At 39.7% G+C, this 25,602-nt stretch overlaps 1 protein-coding gene across 9 annotated transcripts; it reads right to left on the reverse strand.

The window, feature by feature from the left end:
* Positions 1 to 10: 10 nt before the first annotated feature.
* On the reverse strand, positions 11 to 25,369 carry ddx3xb (DEAD-box helicase 3 X-linked b). Of its 9 annotated transcripts, none has more exons than XM_038719500.1 (20): positions 25,046 to 25,369; positions 23,616 to 23,667; positions 23,071 to 23,118; positions 22,557 to 22,613; positions 22,111 to 22,314; positions 18,769 to 18,871; positions 17,341 to 17,460; positions 14,779 to 14,878; positions 14,537 to 14,672; positions 14,352 to 14,449; positions 12,986 to 13,084; positions 12,714 to 12,874; positions 12,382 to 12,526; positions 11,802 to 11,946; positions 10,088 to 10,269; positions 9,752 to 9,869; positions 9,443 to 9,596; positions 9,164 to 9,288; positions 8,761 to 8,827; positions 11 to 693 (listed from the first exon to the last, which is right to left on the reverse strand). In XM_038719500.1, the coding sequence occupies exons 1-20, from the start codon at positions 25,088 to 25,090 to the stop codon at positions 597 to 599; spliced, it is 2,256 nt and encodes a 751-aa protein (XP_038575428.1). In that variant the 5' UTR covers positions 25,091 to 25,369; the 3' UTR covers positions 11 to 596. The 9 variants fall into 9 exon arrangements, with proteins under 9 accessions (XP_038575428.1, XP_038575427.1, XP_038575433.1 ...); XM_038719499.1 differs by having other exon boundaries at positions 22,557 to 22,616; XM_038719505.1 differs by lacking the exon at positions 25,046 to 25,369 and adding an exon at positions 24,545 to 25,025.
* Between the last annotated feature and the right edge of the window lie 233 nt (positions 25,370 to 25,602).

The following is a 25,602-nucleotide window of genomic DNA, read 5'->3' on the forward strand; positions in this document are numbered from 1 at the left end:
CAAACACTGGTTACATTTGCAAATCCAAACCTTTATTTGTGGTAAAATCAGAATAGATGCACAGTTTTTTTTTTTTCTTTCTTCGTGCAGTGCTCCTCTTCGTGCACAACTGCTAAACTAATACATAAAGCAAATACTAACTACCAGGCCGGTGTGTGTGTCCACAATGAGGGGTCTGGCCAGTCAGTAACGGCGACAACTCTGGGCTTCATTTAATTTCAGTTCAGTCACTAAACGGCAATCATTCCTAAATATGAATAACCCTCTGAGGTTTGTTGAAGTGAAAGTAAAATAAAGCGGCAGAGCGTTGGATTTGTTTTGTGTCCCCGTATTTGTCTTGCAGAATGCTTTTTGCCGTTTTGTGTGTGTGTTTCTGCATACAAAAGGCAGTAAAGTGTGACGATTCACCTGTGTACCATATCTTTGATCTGCCATTGATAGTGGCTTTGCGAGTGCCGCACTGCATTCTGGTCCATTGAGGCTACTGTTGTAGTACAACTGCAGAATGTCTGTGCTAAAAGTAAAAATCCAAACAGCTGCGATATATTCTCATGCAAGAGACCGATGAAGACTCCTACGGATCAGCTGCGAGTCACTCATGTAAAAGACACCTGGACGGACGTCATCAGGTCGTCCTTTCCCCATTTCTGATTGGCCAGAAGCTCCCACATATGGGCATTAACACTGTGACGCCTGAAAATATGCAAATCACAACAACATAGCAGTAGAAACACAGTTAATTCTGTGTTATGAAGACTTTTGAAGATCACCACTTGCCAGACATTCACAACAAGGGTATTAACGGGAAGGAAAAGTGTAAAGACTTAAAATGAAAAAAACAACAACATTTGACCTGGAGAGAATCTGAACACTTGTTTTTTGTACTGCATGTTTTGTTTTTAGTTTTTTACAAAATGGTCTTCGTAACGTTTTGTTAATTTTTTTTCTTTAATCCAAACCTTGGCATATACGTTGTTACTGTCTCAAATTTTTGTTTGCCAATTAAAAAATGGCTGTTTATGGTTGATTATCATTATTGGCAATGGAACCTGTCGCACAAACAGGTTTATGGATCTGATACTGAGTCCAATGTGACTTTAAAGGTAACCTGTGTAGGATGTTTCTCTTAATATGTCACAGTCGCATCAACTGTAATATAACTGTCAGTGCTTCACTATGTGGCCTTGTGTGACACAGCATGCACATCTTTACAAATGCTGTAACAGACAGCGAAGGGAAGAGCCGCGGTACGGCCGTCGGACTTTGCATCAAAACAAACCATGTAACAACAACCGCAAGCGGGAGGTAGAAGTTGGGTGCCAACCTTAAAACAAAATAAAAAAGGAAGCGATTGATTTTGTCGGTGGGCAATATGGGAGGCGATCCAAATTTGTCAACCGTCTGAGATTTTGTACCGTTTATATTGTGGCACCTAACCTTCATGGGCAGAACCGCATTATGGCAACATTGAGGCATTAATTTAATTCACTGGACTAACCAAAAACTGACATTTCTAATTGGTTATTTTGTCTATGAATGCAGATAATTACAATACACCGCAAAACAAAAAGCTTCAGCAAAAAAGGTAAACACGAAAAGATGTACACGCCTTAACACAGATTTCTGAAAAGCAGATGATTTTAAGTGACAGTTTTGGTATTTTTGGATTCATCACAGCTTGTTACTGTGACACATTCAAAGAGAAATCCTCACACGTTGCATCTTTAACATTAAAAAGCTCACACTACCCCAGAAAAATATAAATTTTCACTCATACCAATGACATTCAACATTCAAGTGCCAGTGTTTTTGTTTTCTGTCTTTTGGTCAAGTCACTTTGTAAAATATCAACTTTTGTGTTAGGCTTATAAAAATAAATACTTCTCAAAAATGCTTGATAAATTACACAAACTAGCAGCGAAAGTAGACTCGAGAACTCTGTGTGCAAACAGCTGAATCCTGTGGTTGCTGTTAACTAGAACTTCACCCGGTCCCAAAAAACAAGGAAGAACCTTTCCATACAACACACACACACACACACACACACACACACACACACACACACACGTGGAAAAACCTCTCTTTTTGAAACCTAACTGCGCTACACTTCAAACACTCGCTCACTCCTTCATACCTCCCGGAGGTTTTGAAGGATATGTTATTACAGAAGACTTTAGTTGAATATTAAAATAAGTAACTCAAGTATTTTCTGTAAAACTCGGTGGGATTTAAGTCTTTCTGTCACTTCTCTACAACAGAGGGGCCTTCAGGCCGCAGCAATGGGAGCATAGCACCAATAATTGTTCACGGACAATCGAAGCACTCCTGCTGGTAAGCTAGTTACTGTAGTGACACAATCATTTGCCATGGTGACACTGTCAGCATGTCTGTATACAGTGGAACCAACTTCACTATCTCCATTAGGGCTGGGTATCACCCTTGAATTTAAGGCATCAAAAGGTTTTGAAAATATTCAAAAACCAAAAACTAAAGTGCTGGATTTTTAAATGAGAACTTTGAGTTTTCTTTCAGAAGAAATAAACCGAGCAGTGGAGTTTACTTCTAAATAACATAAAGCTTATGGTCCAAACAAATGTTACATTTAAACTAATTTACAGTAGAGGGTATGTATTTGTTCACGTGATACCACGCAACCACACACACACACACACACACACACACACACACACCCCCGAGTGGCAAAAACAGACCTGCTGTGGCTTCAATAAATGGGAAGAGCTGCGATACCGTGAGAAAAACAAAACCAACTTGAACAGCCATGCCAGCAGCTCTGCGAGGCTGTACGTAGGTACAGCTAAATGCCAACATCAGCATGCTAATATGCTCACAATGATGATGTTAACATGCTAATGTTTAGCAGGTTATTTTTACTTAAAAGCTGAAACAATGTTTGAAGCAATGTTTCAATTTTGTTTTTTCATAGTGAACACACCCTGTTACCCCTGTGTTTTCCAATCCAGGGTGAACAACCAAGGTGACTTCGACGTACAGTGAGGTCACATGCATTCCCACTACTGAATATTGTATTTACTTTTATCAGTTTCTACAGTATAAAAGAAGTTGTTAAATAATAATTTAGATTTTTCACCCACGCTGAAAAATACCCAGCCCTAACTAACACGTTTTAGACTTTCAAGGCACTGCGCACACGTCAGAATTTGGGCTGAATTCACTTGTGCTCCACAGTAATCCGAACAAAGCAGACAGAAAACATCCCTAGCTAAACTCATGCAGAGAATCTCGGTGACGGCAAAGTGAAAGCAAACCACAAACAACGGATCTCTACTGCACTTACTGCAGAAGTCCAGTGCCCAAGGGGGCATTTTGACGAGCTGGGATGAGGGTTTGGGGCACAGTGGTAGTTAAGTGTTGCGCCAACACAGCTCAATGGTAATTACAGCTGACAGATATGCATCTGCCATAGAAAAAGACCTAAATACATTGCATATATATGTGCATACTCTGAACACTACTCGACAAGATTGCTCTATAGGCTAAACAAGACGAAACGATAGGTGAACTGAAGTTTTACCCTCCATGATTCCCTGCTGTATAACTCAAATCCCTATCTGCACTATCAGCATTCAACTAATCACTCATCTCTTTTATTTTATCAGCAGTCCCTAGCATCTTTATCACTGCACGTGAAATGCTCAGTCATCCCTTCATTTGTTCACAATTATACCATCTGCACCCCAGTGGCTCTTACAAGGCACAGCGATGTCTACACGCTGAGCCAGATTCATTCAAGTGGTTTTGTTGCTCACTGTATTTCCTTATTAACGGTATGCCTTGGACTTTAGGCTTTGAGAACAGCATTTTAACATACTTAGCATTATTATTAAAACATAAGAGACTGAACTAGCTGCATACTAAGTTTGTGGTCGGCCTCAGCCATGGATTCAAGTAACACATCCTGACAATATCCCCTCACACAGGGAATATATGACAGTTTATAATTCAGTCAAGCATAAAATGGGTGAATTTTTCTAACAGTGCCTGATAGCGCTCAAATTCAGTCATTTGTGTGAGCTCCAAAACAAACAACTATCTGGGTGGAAACTTTGGGGAGTGACGGACACCACTGAGTGCTATAACGAAATCAGAGAGTGCATCTTCAACTGTGATGTGAGGAGCTTTAATTTGGCCTGTGCAGATCCTTCTCCCAAATGGTTGAGGACATGAGTTGGACTTGCATGTTTAAAATGCGACGGTTATCAATTAACTGCCGACAAGACATCTGGTTAGGTGTCCAAGACTGTTAAAAAAGTTAAACTTAAGAGTTCTGTTGATGTGTGAAGTGAGTTTCAAACTAAGCAAATCCTTCATAACTGATTGTCATTTGCACGGTTATCTTCAACATCTTATCCTGTTACTGATGTCTATCTTCCTGCTGGTTATTCCTTCATACGGAACAGTAACAGTTCTTTTAGGAAATTGAAGATGGAGACCGTCTACAACTGCTGAAATTATAAATGTTTGTTATTCATATCATGGCCACACGAAAATTCCTTGATTGGTGCAAAAATCATCTATTGGGACACCTCAAACACAGTTCTGGTCAACAAACTGTTTTAACTGGTGCTCATAGTAGTTTAACTATAGCAACAATACAATGCTTTGTGCTACAGTCACGGTTAGTAACAGTTGATCCACACACTGAAAGAATACAGAAAGTAATTTCCTGTTTTTGGTGCATTTGGGCACGTTGTGTGGCCCCTTATCTTGGCCACAGGAAGGTGAACAAGGTTTAGTGAGATATAATGTATCACTGAACTCATTTCTCCCACCAGAAATTCTGACACAAGAAGTTGGTGCACTGACACACCAAGTAGCTTTTGGAAAATCTAGTTTGTTTGCGACCTGCTGTCTGCTCGAATCCTGAGTCCTCCAGCATTACTCGTCCCGAAACTCTTCAAAAAAATTATGTCAAAGCCAACTAGTTTCCCAAAACCTACCAGCTGTACTCGAGGAAAACAGCTTTGCAAATTGACCCAAACATGACATGTGATTAAAAAGTAGTCTAAAAATCATAGAGGACGGGAAAAATCAGAGTTCTAACATAACTAAAGCCTGCTGTATTTAATTGTAATTGTATTTATTTGCTTGGCATTTAACTCCTTGACCAAAAAACAACAACACTTGCATATGTTTTATTGTCTTGGTCCAGCCTTGTCATTTGTCAAAGCCAGTGGGCAATTTGAGGGAAAATTAGTTAGTCTCTAAAGAATGAATCTGCCGACTTTGTTCAAATTGCCCACTGAACTAAGCTCACAAGACACTGCCTGGTCCAACGTCGAGTGATCAAACGGAATTTTCTTCTTCTTCTTTTTTTTATTTTTTTATTTTTTTTTACACATCATGTTTCACTTAATTCATATTTGATTAGTCACATTCTTTTTCAGTGGAGATTCTCTATTTGTTTTAAGAAGAGTACAACTATTTACATTTAATCTGTATTTTCATTCCACTAAAGTTGTTCATGTAAACAAAACAAGTCAACCCTGATGAACAATTAACAATTTTCCCCACCAGGTAGCAACAGAGCATTTTTTGGCTGCTCATTAACACAGTGGGGATTGGACTTTCACCACTGAACCGTCCAAATTTCCAGTGGAGTTCCTTTTAGAAATGTAATCAGGGATGAAACATGGACATCCTGGGTGCAGGTTAACTGTCCCTTGTTGCCTGGTTCCACAGCAGGGCCTACCAAGTAGGGCTAACCAGGGATCAGGCATTGATTAAGTCACAAAAAAAATCATGTGATCTTCTTACGTGTGGTTTTAGTTCTGTTATGCCACTTTTCTACAAGCACACCTCATCTTTCCTGTATCTTACTGTGCTATGCCAAGAAAGGTTTCTCCTTAAACATTCCCAGCAGTGCTGAAGTGGGACATTGCTAGCCAAAGTGCAGCACACACCAGCTATGTGATTAAATTGCTGCTTTTCAGAGGAGCTGCCGCACATTGATGCTGGGAAAGATAACAGCATTAGTCTGCAAAGGCGCGTGTCAAGACGCTGCTGGTGTGTGTGCTAATATAGAAAAGCACTGCTGTGTGTCTTGCCTTCTTTTGTGTGGATTCTTTCCTAGCTGATCTCTTTGAAACATCGCAAGAGAAAAAATTATTTTCATTACAGGAGAAAAGTGGAACGGTAAACGATGAGGCTCCTATCTGTTGAATGAATAGTAGTAATAGGAATGTATAAAGGTCATGGTGCAGGCACAGTTTGGGCAAATCTCAAACCTCCAACACAAGATCAGGTAAGCACTATCTTCTCTGCTGGTCCTGTGCTATGGACAAGTCTGGAATTGTGCCTCACATTCGCTCATAGTACAGTAAGACAGGACTTGGCTACAATGTGCTACGGAGGTGTGGCGTTATATCCTTTGGAAAGGCCCAGCTGTCCCTGCTGTGGAGTGGGTTAAGCTAGATTATCCAGTTATTTACTTTTCTCCCTGACCTTAACAGATCTTAAAAGACCTAATGAATAAACTGGAATGACTTATTTCAGAGAAGACTTTTCATGTAACTCTCCAGGATAGAGTGAGCGATAAATTTTTGAACTCATTTAGCCTTTTCTTTTGTTGTGTTTCCCCCTTGTAAGAAGCTTTTGACCAACAAGGGTTTCAATGTTTGTGGTGGAAGCGGAGCCAGATTCCCAAGAGCATGGTGGCACTAAGAGTCAGCTGAACAGCCACTGATAAAATTTGGTTGTTTTCAGCAGCAGCCATGTAGTGGTTTTAAACTTTTATACCTGAAAAATGTTGTAGCATTGCTCTGACATCACTGCTGGATGTGGTCATGAGTGAATTTGGCGACTTTTGCCAATATTTCATAGCATAGATAATTGTCGGACAGAGTATATTTTATTTTGGCCAACATAGAAGAAGGTTAAAGAGTGATATGTTTAACCAATAATTTAAAATCAAATATGACTTGAGAGTGGCATCGGCCTTTGAGGCACATATCTATATCTACAACCACATATCTGAATGGTATGAGAGGGAGACTGCTGCTGTACAGCGAGGCCAAATTCTCTCTTAATGGCTCTGTAACTGACATAATGTGATCCAACAATTAGTGACAAGATGGCTTTGAGAAACCCAAACTCAACTCAAACCAGAGCTGTAGATGTGACATATAGGTCAATTAGTAGGCCTCGGTTTCCCAAAAGCACAAAACCACTGCTGTTATTCTCTGCTCACTGGCTAGTAAAGCAAAAAGAGACAAACGTAATGTTCCTTTTTGACCCATTTTAGCCACTCTGGATGAGGGTTTATGAAAAGAATCTGTAAATACGGTTACAGTGGTGATATGCTTTTGGGAATCAGCTCATCAGAGACCTTCTGACAAATTTGAACTCCAATAGACAGATAAGGAATTGCTTTGAGTTTCCTCATAGCAGTTTTTGTAAAGTTTTTTTTTTGCCAAGGTTTGATTTAGTTCAAGCCTAGTTTGTTTCCTTCCAAATAGAAATAAAGAAAAACATGTTTAAACCCATACATGACATTAAATACACTTTTTTTTTTAGTCACAGTTGGCCAATACTTGTAGCCAGTTACGTATTATGGCAATAAAAAAACGGAAATAAGAGACAAAGTTCAAATTCTTAAAGGCACAGTACAGAAACAAATGATTCTCCATTATGTTTTGTTTCAAACAAAGGTAATGCTGTTCGCATTTGTGGTATTAACAACCACAAATCCTAAGACTGTTTGCTAGCATCATTGCTAATGGGCGACAAGGTCTGCTGGCTTCCCACTGACTGGGTGTTTCAGTTTGTCCAGCCTCTTGTCCCTTCTGTCTCTGTTATACACCCTTGTCAGATCTCTGTAAATCAACACTTCAATATGTTTTACAAAGGTGAAAAAATAAAAAATAAAACATTTTCTGTTACTGTGGCTGCTTTTAAGTATCTGTCGTGTAAGTGAAGAAGACCTCAGCCAGCTCCCATTTTTGAATTTATATGCAGACATATGTTGCTCAGATTTGACATCTTGCCTATCTCTGCACTATATTTTAGAAAAGTTTTTGGCCGGTGATTTACAGCATGGCCATGCGTTACATACAAAGATGACATGAGAAGGTACACAGGACGCCTGGCTGGCTTGAATGCAGACAAAAACACAATGAAGCCAAAACTCAAATCTAAAGTGGGGAAAAAAAAAACAACTGGATTGCCCCCTCAGTCTTTACCGGCTGTTTTGTAGGACTTAACCCGCTGTAAATCTTAAGTGTCCATCTAATCTTAGGGGGTTAAAGGAACACCTAAAACCTGGTTAATTTCCTTCAAGCACTTGCCACAGAGGGAAAATAGTTTGAAATGTCCTCACTGAAACCAAAGGATGTTGCTCGCTGGAAGCTAACAAGTAAATCTGTGGCTAGTGTTGAAAAATAACCAACTAAAATTGGAGAATCCCTTTATAATGAGGCATATTTCAAGAGGTGAGATTTACCAGGAATTAAGGAATAAAAAGAAGATAAGATGGGGGACTGTAAAGACGAAAGTGGAGATGCAAAGGAATACTCTAAGATGGAATTAAAAGATCTGAGTGCATAGGGAGGGAGGAGGGCTATATAAATGAGTATAAATAGTTTAATATCATGCACGTGGGTTGTTGGGGTTAATGGAGGGGAGGAGAAAGATGGGGTGCAGACGACAGTATGGAGAAAGGAAGGAGAATGAAGAAGGAAGAGGGATGAGTGAAGGGGAGATGCAGGAACCTAGTTGCCCCACCAGTCAACTTGAGAGTGTGAGTAGTTGCCTCCGTAGCCGTCACTGGTGTAGAAGTTACCAAAACCACCTGAGGGGGAAGAAACAGAGCACAAAACTCAAAGTTAACAAACAAAAAGTAGCATGTTAGCTTGTCTCTAACACATCAAGTTGTGTTGTAGTGCAATGCTCAGTTAGAAAATGAGTATTATTATTAATTTATGTGTAGAGGAAACAGTATTGTGCCTAATATTGATCCTTGTGAGACACTTAACAATTTAAAATTAATAATTTTGTCTCCTATGAATAATTTATGACAATTGCATTTTCTTAAGCAATTCTACAAAAAAATATTGCAGCGTGTGGAGTGACTATAAAGTATAAAATGATTAAAAACACAAGTTTAGTCCTAAAGCCAGATCCTCACCTCCTCCAAAGCCACGGGTTCCTCCATGTCCTGCCTGGTTGCGACCTCCACGTCCTCCAAATCCTCCAGAGGTGCCTCCGGCGGCAGTCTGGCGATAATCACGGGCTCCAAAGCCACCAGAGAATCTGGTGATAAAATCAAATACATAATTTAAATCAAATACAAAGTGAACTTCACTGCATTTGGACAAAACATTGATAAGCTAAGACCCTTTAACATTTATAGAAAACACACACACACACACACACAATTAAGAAGAGACAGTGTGTTTATGTATACCTCTTAGAGCGTCCTCTGTTGCTGCTTTTATGCTGGTGTTCATAGGCTAGGCTCTCAAGCCAAGAGGGAACTTCCTGTTTGGCCTCTACCAGGATGTCCAGCAGGTCTTTAGTGATGTTGCCATTTTTATCATTAAAAAATGATGTGGCCAGTCCTACAGGTAAAAAAAAAAGTAAGCAATTGTAGCAGTAAATCTCAGCTTGTTGTGTGGTGGAGCTCAAAAAGCTCAACAGTCTATCCTCATGTTAGATTATGTAACACAAATGAAACGAGGTTAATCCCACTGACTGACATTTGTTGTTGTCTTACCCAGGTTTCCAACTCGTCCTGTACGTCCAATACGGTGGACATACTCCTCTATGTCGCTGGGTAGGTCAAAGTTAATAACATGTTTCACATTGGATATGTCCAGACCCCGAGCTGCTACCTGAGTATGAACAAAAAGAGTACAGACGTGTTCAAATGCAGTAATGATTCAATTTGGTTGTAACAGATGGGAGTTTGTGAATACCAAGAACAGTATTGCTACACATAGTAGTACTTTCTTTTGAGGCTGTCAATTAATATTTGCTGCCATATAAGTGTAATATACACATTATTAAGACAAGTTTAACCATTTTCATGGAAGAATTTCATTTTACTGACCGCTGTGGCCACCAGAATGGGGCATTTTCCTGATCTGAACTGGCTCAGGGCCTCCTCTCGGTCTCGCTGGGAGCGATCGCCGTGGATACTGGTGCAGGCGTAGCCCTCCCGATACAGGAAGTCCTCCAAGGCATCTGCGCCTTTCTTGGTCTCCACAAAAACCAGAGTCAACGAGTCCTTACCTGATGAACCGAGAGAGAAGACATCTTTGGTTTATCATTAAAAGGGGAGTGGGTAAGCTGTAGGCAGTGGGTTTCATTTCTTTCTTTTAATCCGCAGGTAGAAGGGACAAGATAAGCATGCATTAAAAACCTAAAACATATGAAACACCACACAGTAGAATCTGTATGTGTAAAGGAACCACACCTGAAAGAACAACCAAATCAAACTTTATACTCAACAAAACACTGATGTCAGCTTGCAAGTAGCTTTTCTGACACCACATTTTTGAAACAATTTGGTTTGACACAACCTTTTAAAACTTTTTCACACGGTCCGTGTCAGGGAGTTTAAACTTGTTTCATGGAACACAAAAACATCTGGACTCCTACTGCTGCCAACAGCAAATCTTTCATGTTGAAATGTAATGGCATCTATCTTACTCAATCATTAAATTGCAATAAAATAGAGCTGTAGGTACAAAATAAGATCATACTGACAATCTTGAGATGTAAGTCCTCCAGTGTTTAATCAAATCATATGAATCATTCTTTCAGCCCTACAGGCAGGTAATACGTCTATTTTCAGTCCCTGGTGTGATACATAAATCTTAACAACATGCACCTTAATTAGATTAAATTGTCACATCACATTACAACAGATGTTTTTCAGTGAACACAATAATGTAATGGGTAGCAGTGTGGATAAAAACCAAAAAATAAGCAAAAACATTAACACCATCAGCAGCACTGTGTTGTGCAGGCACTGTGACTAGAGACACTGATGGAAAGAGTTTGGTCATAGTCCTTAGTTAATGCTCCTGCTTCATGAACATTACCACCTGATTATAAAGTAAAGGGCATTGGGGCCAATGTCATTTACATTTATTAGCTGTTGTGACTACAACATAACCAGACTCTTTCTATCAAGGATTGGGTCGGACGTGAAGACACCACAGCAACATACGGTACATAAAAGATGCCACAAAAATACTCTTGATCTAAGAAAAAAAAAAACACAACAGGCATGTTTGATTTAAGCTTAGCAAACCTGAACCATGAAATGGTACACAGAGCCAAAAAGAATAATAATAAACAAAGGAGTCTTCATCCACAGAAAAGAACATTAAAAGGGCAAGCAAAATTATTTAAAATGTGAAATGACAGAGTTTCACCATTGAGGATCTTACCAGGTTTCTCTATGTTGTCTCCTGTATTGTCCTGTACCTCGCTGGGGATAACTTGGGATAAAACCACACCAAACCACCAACATGTAAACTGCACTCAATCAGTAGTAGAAATCCAACTCTGTGTGTTTAATGTTCCTGATTTACCAAAGGGACACAAACTATTGCACTGGCTGAGATGAGAGGACGACACTATGACAATGGAAAAAGGATTGGGGAAATAAAACTGCACAGTGTGTGTGTGTGTATTTGTGTTAGCAGTAGCTCTAAACCCATGTAGAAAAATCTGTTTGTTTGATGTGTCGTAGACCCGTAGTGTTGGGACACATGAAAAGGTTAGGAGTTGTTATATCTTTGGGACTGTCTCACCTGTAGCACTGAGCAGGTCCAGCAGGAATGACCTCTTATCGCTCTCTTCTACCCACACTACTTTCTGAGTTATGTTCTCTGAGGTAGAACCAACTCTTCCCACCGCCAGGAAGATGTACTCTTCCAGGAAATCCCTAGCCAGGATCTGGAAGAGGTGCAGAGAAGGTGCTTAATAGTAGATTTTACACACTGGATGGGCAAGATTCAACTAAAATGTTCTTTGTGTAGATTTGTAGAGACAAATTCCAGCTTTAGAGCATCAAGCTCCAATATTCCTACCATTTTCAATGTTGACATTGTTTACTTCATTTATTTTGTTTTTTTTACATTGCACTCATCTGTGCAACTCAAGACATTCTGAATGCTGATGACATTTGGGACCTCTGATGGAGCTTATTTGATACCGTAGGTTTTTACTAGTATCACTCATAACTTAAGATCAGGAAATAAACGTGTTCATTTAGAAGACTTTGATAGCCAGAAGTCTTGCATGGTGAATAACAATTGATTACTGTATATATCAAAGAATGCTATATGAGCTTTCTCTACAGTCCCTTTCTTTCAAAGCTACAACGTATACCTGGATCTCTTTAGGAAAGGTTGCGCTGAACATCATGGTTTGTCGGATGCCTTTATGCGGCATGGTGTCCTGTTCGACGATGCGTCTTATCTGTGGTTCAAATCCCATGTCCAACATACGATCTGCCTCATCCAGGACCAGGTAGCTGCAGAGATGAAAACAGAGGAAGAGAAAAGAGTTGGAGCCTTTAAATCAAGCAAACTGCTTATTAATCTTTAGAAGAATGCAATTTCATTAAAAAGAAATCTCTCATCGGCATCGTCCATTAAAGAAATCAAGCAAATTGCTTATTAAGTTCTATGCATCACCCCCTCCTCCTGTCTATGTCTTACTTGCAGTAGTCCAGTCCAATCTTGCCCCTCTCCATCATGTCCACCAGTCTTCCCGGAGTGGCCACGAGCAAGTGGCAGCCTCTCTCCAGATCTCTTATCTGCTGGCCAATGTCTGCTCCTCCATACACAACACAGGGACGCACTCTGGACCGGTAGGAAAACTACAAAGAAAAAGATGAATACATACATAGATTAACATGTCTTTATTTTTTAGCATTCCATGCTACTGTGTTTGTGTGTGCATGTATGCGCTCGCGCATATGTGTAGAAACCTTTCTGGCTTCATCATATATCTGCAGTGCCAGTTCTCTGGTTGGAGCCAATACCAGTGAGATGGGGTACTGCTTACGACGCCCGTACTTTCCATTCTCCTGTAATAAAATGACAACACAACATTTCAGTCCAACAACAGTTGATGGTTTTGTTAAGCAGCTACCTGTATAAGCCCCTAGGTGTCCCTGTTGCGCTGTCTATTCCTCAGTACGTCCAGCAGTTACTGCAGTTTGTACCTTGCAGGACACCATAGTTGTAAAGTACGTTCCGGCGGGGCCGCTATGTTGCTTTATGTTTACTTTCCGTGCCCTGTAAGGATTGGCTGTGTATCGGAGAGAGGATTGTTGCAGTGGAGGTCTCAACCACAATCCCGAATCCAGTGTCTGGCGCCTCCTTCCCTCCATACGACACCACACAACACCTACCAACACACAACGCACAGTCCAGGGGAGGCCTAGAGAGACGTCAGTGACCTCAGTGACGTCAAGAATTCAAAGGAGGGAGCCCAAATTTTCTGCTGGCTGAGAACCATGTTTAACTAAATACTGAGCTCAAAATTTCTCAGTACAGGTCAACACTTAACACAAAAATTATATATATGTCTAGCATGATATACTATACCTTACTACACAAAAAAAAAGCATTTTAATGCCTTTTCTTTAATTGTTGCTTAACCTTGTTAAATACTTCTGCTTTACAGTGCCCAGTTAAATATGCTTGCATTAAAACCAGTAAAGCTATTTAGTGTGGTTAATTGCTGATTCAGGGGGCCTCCAAACTGTGTCAGGGGAGGTTCAGTGAACGGAAGTAAAACCATATTACATCAGTTATCAAAACGAGATCACACAGAACAGAATGTGTGTGTGATCTGGATAAAGATAGAGTTTTGGGGAAGTTTACTGTTTTTCCCCTTTGCCAGAGTCAGACACTGATGAACATCTGAGGACAGACCTTTTTCTGTATTTGTTGTCTGAGGTTAAACAGCAATATTTGGCCATCTTGGCTTAATTGTTGAGCATCTGTGGAATCAAATAACATAATCATGGTCCTATAGTTAGAAAGGTTAGGAAAGTTAGGAAATTAGAAAACTAAGCAAGTAAACTGGGGTGAGGGGGCTCATTTTCAGCATTAATATAACCAACTGAAACTGCTGACTGACTGTTGAGTAATTACTTCTCTGTCTAAACATGATGTAATGTTTTTGTTGTTTGTCTAGTGAAAACGCTATAAAAACTATTTATCTAATCTCAAAGACTTAATACCCTATACCAATTGATCCATGTGTTTTAGTTCATTATAAATCATTGAGGAAATAAAGTGCCATTATTTGGGGTTATTATTATTTGGTTTTGGGTTTATTCTTACCTGTCCAGATGCTTTAGCTGCGTTAAGAGCTTCTCCTGGTCCTTCAGTATAGATCTGGCTGAGAATGGGCAGAAGGAACGCCGCAGTCTTCCCAGAACCTACAAACACAAAGTCAACCTCATTCATCTCCATTTGTAGAAACATCATTTTATTTTTCAGCTCAAGAATCTATGCGTGTGTCCTACCTGTCTGTGCGCAGGCCATGAGGTCTCGCTTTGACTTGACAATAGGAATGGCATATTTCTGGACAGGGGTTGGTCTGGTGTAGCGACTCAGAGCAATGTTACCCATGATAATCTCACCCATGTCCACATCTTGGAACTACACAGGACACACAATCAAACACATTTATAACAAGAGGAAAGTAATCATGCAGCTGATATATAATGAAATATTGTTGGATCCCTAATTAAAAACAGTAGCTTACGCTCTCGATGTGGTGAGGGCAGTTCTGTCCTGTGGCCTCGACAGGAATGTCATCATATTTCTCAAAGTTAATCCCAGTGTTGCTGGCAGAGAACAACTCACTACAGAGAAGCAAAGCAGGAGAAACACAGTGCATGTAAGTCTACTGTCCAGAAACGACAACTCAACAATGACTTCTTCTTATCATTGTTATCTCACTGCTAAAAAGATTATTTGTCAGATTTTTTAATTAAAATTATTTTCACTCTGAATGAATATCCCGGTTATTTTCTTGATTGAGTTGACCTATAAAACGTCAAAACAATGTCCAACACCATTCCATAAAACCCACAGTGATGTCTTTAAATGTCTTTTTTTGTGCGGCCAACATTACAAAAACTCTAAAGATAATGAGTTTAATATATATAAAAGCATTTATTATTTAACTCAGAGAAAAGCAGCAAACTCTCAATTGTGAAACTAGGGAACGTTTTTGATTGAGAAAATGACAAAAAACGAATAAGAGTTACAATTAATATTCTGTCCAATGACTGATAGATGAATTGTTAATCTTGTGATTTTGGTCATTCTAACTCTTTGTAAGTTAAGGGCTACACTGCATGACTTTCCGAAGCATAATAGACATAGCTTGAGAGATGCTTCCACTATATTATAAATATTGTTTTTGAGTTTTGTTGCTGTAAAATCAGGGTACATACAGGAATCCTGAAGTAAAATCCAATACCTTTTAAAGGTCTTTTCAAGACTTTTTCTACATATTTTAAGACTGCCGCGCCACTTTGAGCTGGCTGTAACTGATTAAATCAGATGGAATTTTTTGAGGTTTTAAAAGGAATTTATTAATATTAATAACATGTTTATTGCCTATATGTCATCAGGTTGTAACACCACCTAAAAATTGAGGCATTCACCAACTTTCTCAGTTGCCTATAACAGCCTGTATGGGCCAACAGTTTTCTATGTGAAGGACTGGTCAGATTTCCTGCGAAAAGCAACTCACTTTCATAAGCTATGACATTTATGTACACAATATTACAGCAAATCATGTGAAACACAGTGTGATTTTGTGTTTTAGTTGGTTTAAACTAGATAAGGTGAGCTTGCCTGCAATGATGTGTGATAACTTTCATCGACCACTTGATCAATACAACAAAATTCAAATAGGCCAGGAGGGAACAAAGATGAAGAGAATAAACTGCGTGATGAATAGCGTAAGTAGTGCAGGCGGTGTAGCACAGGCACAACCTGGAGGAGGAACTGGTCTAAATGTCTGTATTAGTATAACATTAAATTGAAAGTATTTTGTTAATTTCAAAGTAAACTGTAAGTTTGATGGTAATATATTCAATATGTTACTAAATTCAATATAATAGAATATAACTTAGCACTAGTATAATATTAATTCAAATTACAGCTGTTTCAGTTTGGGGTTGTTTTTTTATTCATTAACTTTGTGCAAGTAAAATGCTCTAGGCTACATAATAGTCTCCAACCTTGATTTTGGGCAGGCTACTAACTCGTCAATAATCATACCCATTTATGCAGAACAATGAGTTCAACATTTATAAATTTTGTTGCAGCACATCAAGCCTTTTTTTTAAAATCCCGCTCCATCCAGGCTGTGATTGATTTGTTCACAAAAAGTGACACTGACGAGAGCATCGGCTTTATGAAAAGTTGAATTAGTTTCAATAAAAAGCAGAGCTTTAGCTAAATAGCCGGCTAACGTTCGCCAAACCCACACGCTCCTTGAATTTTCCCTGTTGTCTTCTGTCTTACCGATTCCGCTGCTGGCGGCGCATCTCGCTCTTGTTTTTCCAGGAACGGGGCTGTTCAAAGTGGCCATAGAGGGACCAGCCAACCGGGTTAATCCCGTTACTACTGATCGCCACTCCGACTATGTTTTGGACAATTAACATTGTGGGTCCGGCGGGGTGGGAGATTATGGTCGGTTGTATTCGCAAATCATTTTCCGGTTCACACGGATCTATTTTTTGGAGCGTTTAAGAGTGAAATAGAAGACAGAAACGAATCACATAGTCGCTACTCACTGCCTGTCTAGTATTTTTGCCTATGCATTATAAATAAATATGTTCACCTACACTTTTAGCAAACAAACCTTTGGACAAACAGGATTTTCACATTGAAAAAAATATCTTCAAAATTTAATACCTTGTTAAATGGCGATTAAGACTTTTTAATACTTTTTAATGGCCTTAATTTTCGCAAAATTGATTTATTACCTTTTAAGACTTTTTAAGACCCTGCGGACACCCTGAATATAATGTCAATGCTTTTAAATATAAAGTGACAACTTTCTAGCTAACACTTCTTTGCTATCTTGAGCATGTTCTCTAAATGTGTCATTATGTGCTATCCTATGACACAGAACTCAATCAAACCCCAACCACATCATTCACAATTTGTCTAATGCTGACAAAGGCTACCATCTCTTGTGAACCGTCTCCCTGATATTTCTTGATCACCCTACAAAATGCATCACATTATCCAGCTTTCTTTGTCTGGAGTACACCTCTCTTGACTAGTGAAAGTGCAGACTCACTGTTCAAGGCGTTCGTTACGTGGTGTTGGTTTGGACCAATCTCCTTCATCTCGGGACTCCTCGACCCAGCGGCTGTTTCCTCCCCCTCCTCCTCCACCACCAAATCCACCATGCTCAAACCTGAGCACGACACAAAGACAATGTTGATACAAGGTGTGTGATGTTTTCCAGATTCTACAAATCAGACTTCTCTAGACTCTTCTCTAGTTTTTAATTTCATCCTATGTACAGGTGCATCTAAAAAAGTTTTGGGGGGGGGGTAATTTGAGCTGGAACTGTGTTTTTAATACTCTAAATATCAAATATCTGAATTAACTTCAGTCTTACAAAATCAAAAAGTCAACCAGGGTTTTCTCAGCAACAAATGCCACACCCGTGGAGCTCCAACTGACTGCAATCATTTTTGAATCTCATTTCACACAATTGTTTTTTTTCTGAATAGAACACAGAGACAACACTGCAGCTAACGAAATGGAGTCCACTAGCACCAAACCACGGCCGTCTCATTGCACAAAACAAACTCCAACAAAAAAATCCACGTAAGGATAAAAAAAAACAACAAAAACGTTCTATGTGTTGAAGCCCTTCAGCAAATTAGGATTTGGTTTGTTTATACTAGCCTATAGTGATGCCAGGCAGGGGCAGCCAGCTAACCTGAGCTACCACTGTTTGCTTTGTAACATTTAATTTAGATTTATAGTCATTTTACAGATACTCAGGTACACAGCTTCTCCACCTCTCAGTCACTGTAACTTACATGACCCACTTAATAGACAATACTGCATCATAACAACAACACAGTGGAAGACCCATTCACTACAGTAACTTTACTTACTGTCTAACTGTTATAAAGTGTGGCAATAATCTAATTTATAATATTGAGTCTACCTCATTAACCGTTTTCATTATCATCCAATAAATTTAGTTGTGAGGAGCTTCTCTGATGAGAGATTCACAGCACTGACGTATCATGTCGGCTAAATGCAGTCAGTGTAACGTTGTCATAATATGACCATGGTAACAACAAGCTGATAAAATAGTACACTAGCATTGCAGTGTGACTTCACCTCAGTTTCCAGCGTTTTCTGTGATGCTGTCTCTCGTTATGTCTCTGTTTTGGGCGATGCTGAGTGCTTGTTTATTAGTTCGAGCATGCCCAGGAGCACACACTTGGAAAGTGGTTACAATCTGAAAAACGTACTGCTAGACGCCACTAAAACATATATGTCCTTTAAGCTACGGCCCCCACTTCATTTTATTCAACAGTACACCAGTATAGCGTAACACACAGATAGGATCACAAGAGATTTACTTTTTGCCTTCATACTGAACATGGGACCTTTACCTGAATCTCTTTCAGTACAGTGACAAAAGGAAAAGTGCTATAGCAGTGGTTATTCAATCTGTCTCTGGGTCTCATTTCTTTACCTTCCTCTGTTAGCATTGCCTCTGTCATTGAAGAACGCAGACTTCCCTCGGTTGTTGCCAAAACTGCTATAGGCGTCCTTGGCAGTGTTCCAGCCGCCTGTGTCTAACAGCAGAACGAAAACAAAACTATCAGAAGACAGTTTCATTCATATAGTATTATTAGTGAACTGTTCAACAGGGTGCGGACACAACAACAGTGAGAAAAAGCTTTTATTTTTTACTTTTGGACCCACACATCCAGGCTGTGATTGATTTGTTCACAAAAAGTGATACTGACGAGAGTATCGGCTTTATGAAAAGTTGAATCTGTTTCAATAAAAAGCACCGATTTCGCTAAATAGCCAGCTAACGTTCCCCAAAACCCACATGCTCCTTGGATTTTCCCTGTTGTCTTCTATCTTACCGATTCCGCTGCTGGCGGCGCATCGCGCTCTTGTTTTTCTGGAACGGGGCTGTTCAAAGTGGCCACAGAGCGACCGGCCAACCGGGTTAATCCACTGCAGTCAAGCCAGCCTCCACTTCGAAAACGACAGTCAAGCCAGCCCAGTTATGCGATGCGTGTTTTTTTCTAGGCATTACGGTAACATTGTGTCGCAGCACATTTCAAAATAAAAGTGAGCTTCTGCTGAACATAATGCAATTGATGTGGCAGAAACGACTGAATAAATAAATAAATGTTAAGTATCTAAAGAAAATATTACATTCTCACAGAAAGCTTACTACATTCAGCCAAGACTCGAATTCATGTAAAAAGAAAACCTTCTGTTTCCACTAACTCATTTCCCTTCACAGGGACAGCAGACCACCTCAGGGTGACCCTCTGTCAGTATCAGAGCAATCTGATGTAGTATTTTTAAAATTACAGCCCTTGAAGGTGTGTAATATTTTCCCTATTCACAAAGATTCAAATTGACGTAAAAAGGAAACCTCCTGTTTCCACTGACTCATTTCACTTCACAGTGACAGCAGACCACCTCAGGGTGACCCTCTGTCAGTATCAGAGCAATCTGATGTAGTATTTTTAAAATTACAGCCCTTGAAGGTGTGTAATATTTTCACTATTCGCCAAGATTTAAATTGACGTAAAAAGAAAACTTCCTGTTTCAACTTTTAACAACTTTAGTTTAGTGCCCTTTCACAGGGGCCGATGTGAAGCCAACCTGCGCTTTTTGTTCAAAATGTGGTCTCACATTTGATTCACATACAGCAGTGGACGGCAAGAGGCAGCCCATGAGCCAAATTAAAGATTTCAGTGCAAGACTCCAGCAAGGTGAGAGGAGGTGGTGCTCAAACGCAGTCAAGATGGATGTATACGTGTATGTAGGCTATTTATGTAGCCTATATAAATAGCCTAATTGTAGCCTATATATTGATTTATTTTAATTAATATATTACCATATTTTAATATAGGCCTACACTTAAATATATGTTGTGTGTGTATCATGAATTAACTACAAATTTCGTCACAGTCAAAATGTAATTCAATGTTTGTAACGTTGATATATTATTGTCGCATATGTTGACATCCTTGGAGGTATACAGATGAAATAACTTAATTAAAAAACAGTAGACCTATAATGTAACATGATAGTAAAAGCAGGTAACCTGAGGGCTATGCCTACAGAAGCTTAGAAACAGAACAACAGAACAACCAGCTGACCAAGATGAAAGACAGAAAGGGGTAAAAACCATATGAGGCCAACACAGTGGACTACTAGTAGGCCTATAAAAGAGGTATTGGCGTCTGATCAGCAAACTTCAGACCTCTATTAAAATGAATGAATTATCAGGATGATTCTTTTGTGGCTGTCCACCTCCACAGTTTGTCCAGTTAGAACAATTAATGATGTTGGTAATCAGTCCAATCCAATGACACTGTCACAGTCTTTGTTCTTGTGACTTGTTTATTGTAGAAATGGAAATCTAGTATGAGCAGAGGTGTGTGTGTGTGTGTGTAACAGTGAACAGAGACTGGGGCTATGTTGTTTTCTTCATTTGTTGAAAAAGGTCTTATGTTGTGAGAGTACCCTGACAATCATCTTTGAAATTTTAACCTTGTCCTTTGTAGATCCAATGTGACTTGTGTGAAAGGTGGTTCCATGAGCAGTGCCTTGCTATGGACACCAGAGACCTGAAGAAAGCGAGAAAATCAAAGTGGAATTGCTCTGTGTGCCTGTAATACATCGCACCAATATATCTTGTATGGACAAGGAAGTAATGGGAATAAAGAAATGATCCAAGATACACACATATGCACATTCTGAACAATTACATTTTTTTTGTAATATATACACATAGCCTACTTTTATTTTATAAAGATGTTTAATATTTTGTCTATACACATACATGTGTATATATATATGGAAAATAATGTGCAGTATGTGTGTGTGTGTGTATATATATATATATATATATATATATATATATATATATATATATATATATATATATATATATATATGCGGAAATGTTTAAATGTATATACATTTTGAAAATGGACATGAGACTGCTTTGATATTGGCTGACTGTTATTCTCTGGTGGTCACTTGAAGAGGACACTTTCAAGTGGTGTAACTTTAAAAACCTACATCAGATTGCTCTGATACTGACAGAGGCCCACCCTGAGGTGGTCTGCTGTCACTGTGAAGTGAAATGAGTTAGTGGAAACAGAAGGTTTTCTTTTTACATGAATTCGAATCTTGGCTGAATGTAGTAAGCTTTCTGTGAGAATGTAATATTTTCTTTAGATACTTGTGGTGTCTTAAGCATTTATTTATTTATTCAGTCGTTTCTGCCACATCAATTGCATTATGTTCAGCAGAAGCTCACTTTTATTTTGAAATGTGCTGCGACACAATGTTACCTCATGCCTAGAAAACACATGCATTGCAAAACAGCGCGAGGGCTGGCTTGACTGTCGTTTTCGAAGTGGAGGCTGGCTTGACTGCAGTGTCAATCCTGTTACTACTGATCGCCACTCCGACTATGTTTTGGACGATTAACATTGCGGGTCCGGCGGGGTGGGAGATTACGGTCGGTTGTATTCCTAAATCATATTCCGGTTTCGCACAGATCTATTTTTTGGAGCGTTTAAGAGTGAAATAGGTGCACGGTAGATCTTGTCTATGCATTATAAATAAATACGTTCACCTACACTTTTAGCAAACAAACCTTTGGACAAACAGGATTTTCACTTTTTAATAGCCTTAATTTTCGCAAAATTGGTTTATTACCTTTTAAGACTTTTTAAGACCCCGCAGTCACCCTGCGTATAGACACAGACAAGGTGCAACAGGATAAGAAAACATTTTTTAGGTTTCATGCAGTAAAACCAAATCCCACCTTTATTTTCGTAGCCAGCGAAGCCCATCGGCTGCGCTGGGTTGATCGGGTTGAAGGCCCCGCCTCTGTTGCCGCGGTAACCTCCCCCAACACCACCTCGGCCACGCTCCATGCGAGGCGGGCCACGGTTAAAAGAGTTGCCGCCAGCCATGCGGTTGTCATGGTAGCCATTAACAAAGTTGTTGCGCCCCCCATCCCAACCATCTGCAGAGGGAAGGCAATAATACGCCATGAAACACAATGTATGCAGGATTATTACTCATGAGATGCTGTGAGAGTGCTAACATTACTGTTTAAGTGCTTGATCAAGGTCACAGATTACTTAACACGCACTTCTTCACAGAGAAGAGGAGGAGTAACAAACCATAAAACATACTGATGAATGAGCAATGCATGGTAGGGAACTGCAAATGCAGAGTTTAGTAGAAGTTCAGAGAGCAACTTACAGTTGGCTGCGGGCGCTATGGTGTAGCCACCCTGTCGACCAGCAGCAAAGGCATTTCCTACTGGACAGGAAGACAATGTTTGAGCAGTCTTTTTTAATCAGTCACAAGTGCAGTTAATAAAGGTACCCTGTGGAGTTTATGACCACTGGTTCCATTACGCAGCAAAGTGGGTCCCCACTTTTTGGTTTGCATCATGCATGCATAGACACACAAGCATGCGGGTGACCAGATTCATATTCTGCCACCGGTTTCACACTATTCCACTGATCAACAGTTGATGGCAAGAAGAACCATAGCCATGTGCCAGCAAAGGCAGGGAAGAAGAAGACTGCTAGCTAGCTAACATGGATGTAAACAATGCAAAATATTCTGAAAATCAGCTTTGCAAATGTTTCATGAGGAAGGAAATACATTCAAGGGTTCACACAATGTACTTTGGTGAGTAACACTGAATGCGCTTTTTGTTTGTTTAAAAGAAAACTCCACAGGACAGCTTTAACTTGATGCTACACACCATTTTTGGAAGCGTCTTTGTTCCGTAAATGTGGAGGAATGTATCGCCCTGCAGACAGAGAGAGACAGTGTCCAGCATCACTTAATGAATTATAAAACTGTAAGGACTTGATTTTTAATTATTCAAAACTTCTAAAGCACCCACAGATAATCAACATTCATTGATCTATGGTGCATATCTGCAGCTAGAAAACATGGAAATCCAATGCAGATTTCCGAACTCGTCACCTAGACTTGCATCAGTGACGCACTTAAACTGTACTAATTTGAAATTAGTAGTGAACAAATAAGTGTGAATTTAAAAAAAAAAAAACGGAGTTTTAGTACTTCTGTCAGTTAAAGGACATTGAAAATATTCCCTTTGTTGTCTTTTGGTCAACATCCCTGTCCTTCCCAATTTATTCTCTATGGACCACTTCCTTGTTTGCTGTCTTTATGACATCTCCAGTCTTATTCCCGTGCTTTAATACTTGTCGAGGCAATGTTCAGGTTTGTGAGTGTCTATGCACATTCATAACTCTTTTAAAAACCGTGTTGGCTGCTTACTGTTAGTGCCTCCACCTTGTCCGTCTGCTGAACTTAAGTCTAGGACAGCGAGCTGGAGAAACAGAGACAAACTGTCAGAAAACCACATTCAGCAGAACAAATCTCCATCCTTGTTGCAGCAAGTGACACCAAAACCTGAGAACTAAAGCAAACAAGTTTTTTTTTTTTCGTAATAGCTAGATGAAGACTTTGCTTACAGACACTAGACAGTTGCTAAACTGTCACAATTTAAAGGAAGAGCGCACAGAAATATTCTTGGCTTTTTTACATTTCAGCACCAGTCAACTCTGCACAAAACCTCAACACACACAAATCCTATTATGGATATATCAGCAAACTGCACACAGCTGGTCTGAGCAACTTTCCAAAGGATAGGAAAGTGATGAGAGGGAAAATATTTGATGTTGTTTTGTCCAGTTTTCTCTGAGCAGAGAGTGTTTAACTGCTGTTCAGAAAATAACTTTGGATTTAATTCTTATATTTACAGACAGTGAATTTTGGTCCTGGGGTGGGATGCTCTACACTGCAGCAACATTGGTGAACTGTAGGCTGATAAGGGGGATCTGCATAAAAACCTTCCCACTGCAGCTTTCTTTGCATCCTAGACGAAAAAGGGGATTTGTTTAAATGTGGTCTGAGTTGCGCATCCAACTCCCTCACACATTTGCCAGTTAGACCTTTCAAAAATATCAACTGAGAACATACAGTACTTTTCTGTTCCTAGCCAACTGCCTGACCAGTCAGACTCAGCTAGTCTACGTTGCCAGTGACGCAGAAGAAATAAGCTTCTCTTTTTTTTTAAGCGGGACGCAGTCAAGACAACCATGAAAACTGCAATAACGATACTCCGTTTTATCTGAAAGCCAGTGGGCTAAAGCGTCGAACACCGCATTGTTTCTGTCAGCCCCGCTAGCTCCCTCTCCGCATACCTCCATTTTATTATTGTGTCAAGCTGCAAGACAAACGCAGTGAAGATAATAGCAATGGGTGCGTTTCATATGGCAACACGGGGAAACCGACGGCACCACTCGGGCGTAATTGGTCATTTGGCTCTGTCATAATTTAACAGTTTGTCCACAGTCTAATCTAACTGTCACATTTAACAATAAGACTACAACTTCCTTAAATAATTTGCCTTGATGTAGCACACAGCTACAATCCGACAAACAAGGCCCTTAAATGTTTTCCACGTCGTATGGTTCGTTCCCATTGACCTAACGTCACACTCCTCGCCCCGCAGTCGCTCATGGTCGCGTGACTGTTCATGTCAATGTAGAAATGAAGCGCACCTAACGCAAGCTAGCTAGCTCGCACAATAGCATCTTGTTAGCTGTGTTTTTGAGCTAGCCGGCAAGCTAACATTTACCCCTGACGTTATAACAAATTTCACCAACTGACGCTGCAACACACATTAAACTGACGCGGCTTACCTGCTGCTCTAGACCGTGGACATTTTCGACGGCCACATGACTCATAACTATAGAATATGGAGGAAAAATGTTGTCGTTGAAAAAAGGACCTCTTTGTTTGCCGGGTTTGATGTAATGTTATTTTTCCCTTTGCCTCTTTCCTGTTTCTGTGGTTACGACAGATGACAGTTATTTCATTGGCTTAACAGGTACTCGTAACTCTGTAAAATGCTATTGTTGAATTTTACGTGGTGGTAAATTCCTGTATTTTAGCTACAAGGATGGTACTTCATGCAAACTCAGCTGATGTCGGCTTGCTCTTCAAGCTGCTGAGCGTCATGCAGTAGTGAAGCCAGCCTGAATAACACACGGAACAACATCCGGTAACGCCAATATAAAAGTCCACAAACGTGTCAAATGTTAGCTATAATTTGCACCAAATGTAGTCTGTAAAGCGATAACTACTAAACATTAGCGCATGTAGTTTTAACTATATATCGCACATTTGAGCTATTATCAGGTAACATGTCCTTTATGTAAAATAAAAAATATGTCAACCTTTCTATATGTCAACTCTC

This window comes from Micropterus salmoides, unplaced genomic scaffold (assembly GCF_014851395.1).
Source record: "Micropterus salmoides isolate LMB-PRFRI ecotype aquatic unplaced genomic scaffold, ASM1485139v1 Ms_hic_scaffold_1, whole genome shotgun sequence".
Taxonomy (NCBI): Eukaryota; Metazoa; Chordata; class Actinopteri; order Centrarchiformes; family Centrarchidae; genus Micropterus; species Micropterus salmoides.

Excerpts from the sequence above, each read along its gene's own strand:
- ddx3xb (XM_038719499.1), bottom strand. The coding sequence starts at position 25,090 with ATGAGTCATGTGGCCGTCGAAAATGTCCACGGTCTAGAGCAGCAG. Across the intron at positions 18,872-22,110 it reads CGCTGGCTACGAAAATAAAG|ACACAGGCGGCTGGAACACT; the intron begins GTGGGATTTGGT and ends TTCTGCTGTTAG. Across the intron at positions 8,828-9,163 it reads AACCCGTGGCTTTGGAGGAG|GTGGTTTTGGTAACTTCTAC; the intron begins GTGAGGATCTGG and ends CTTCCCCCTCAG.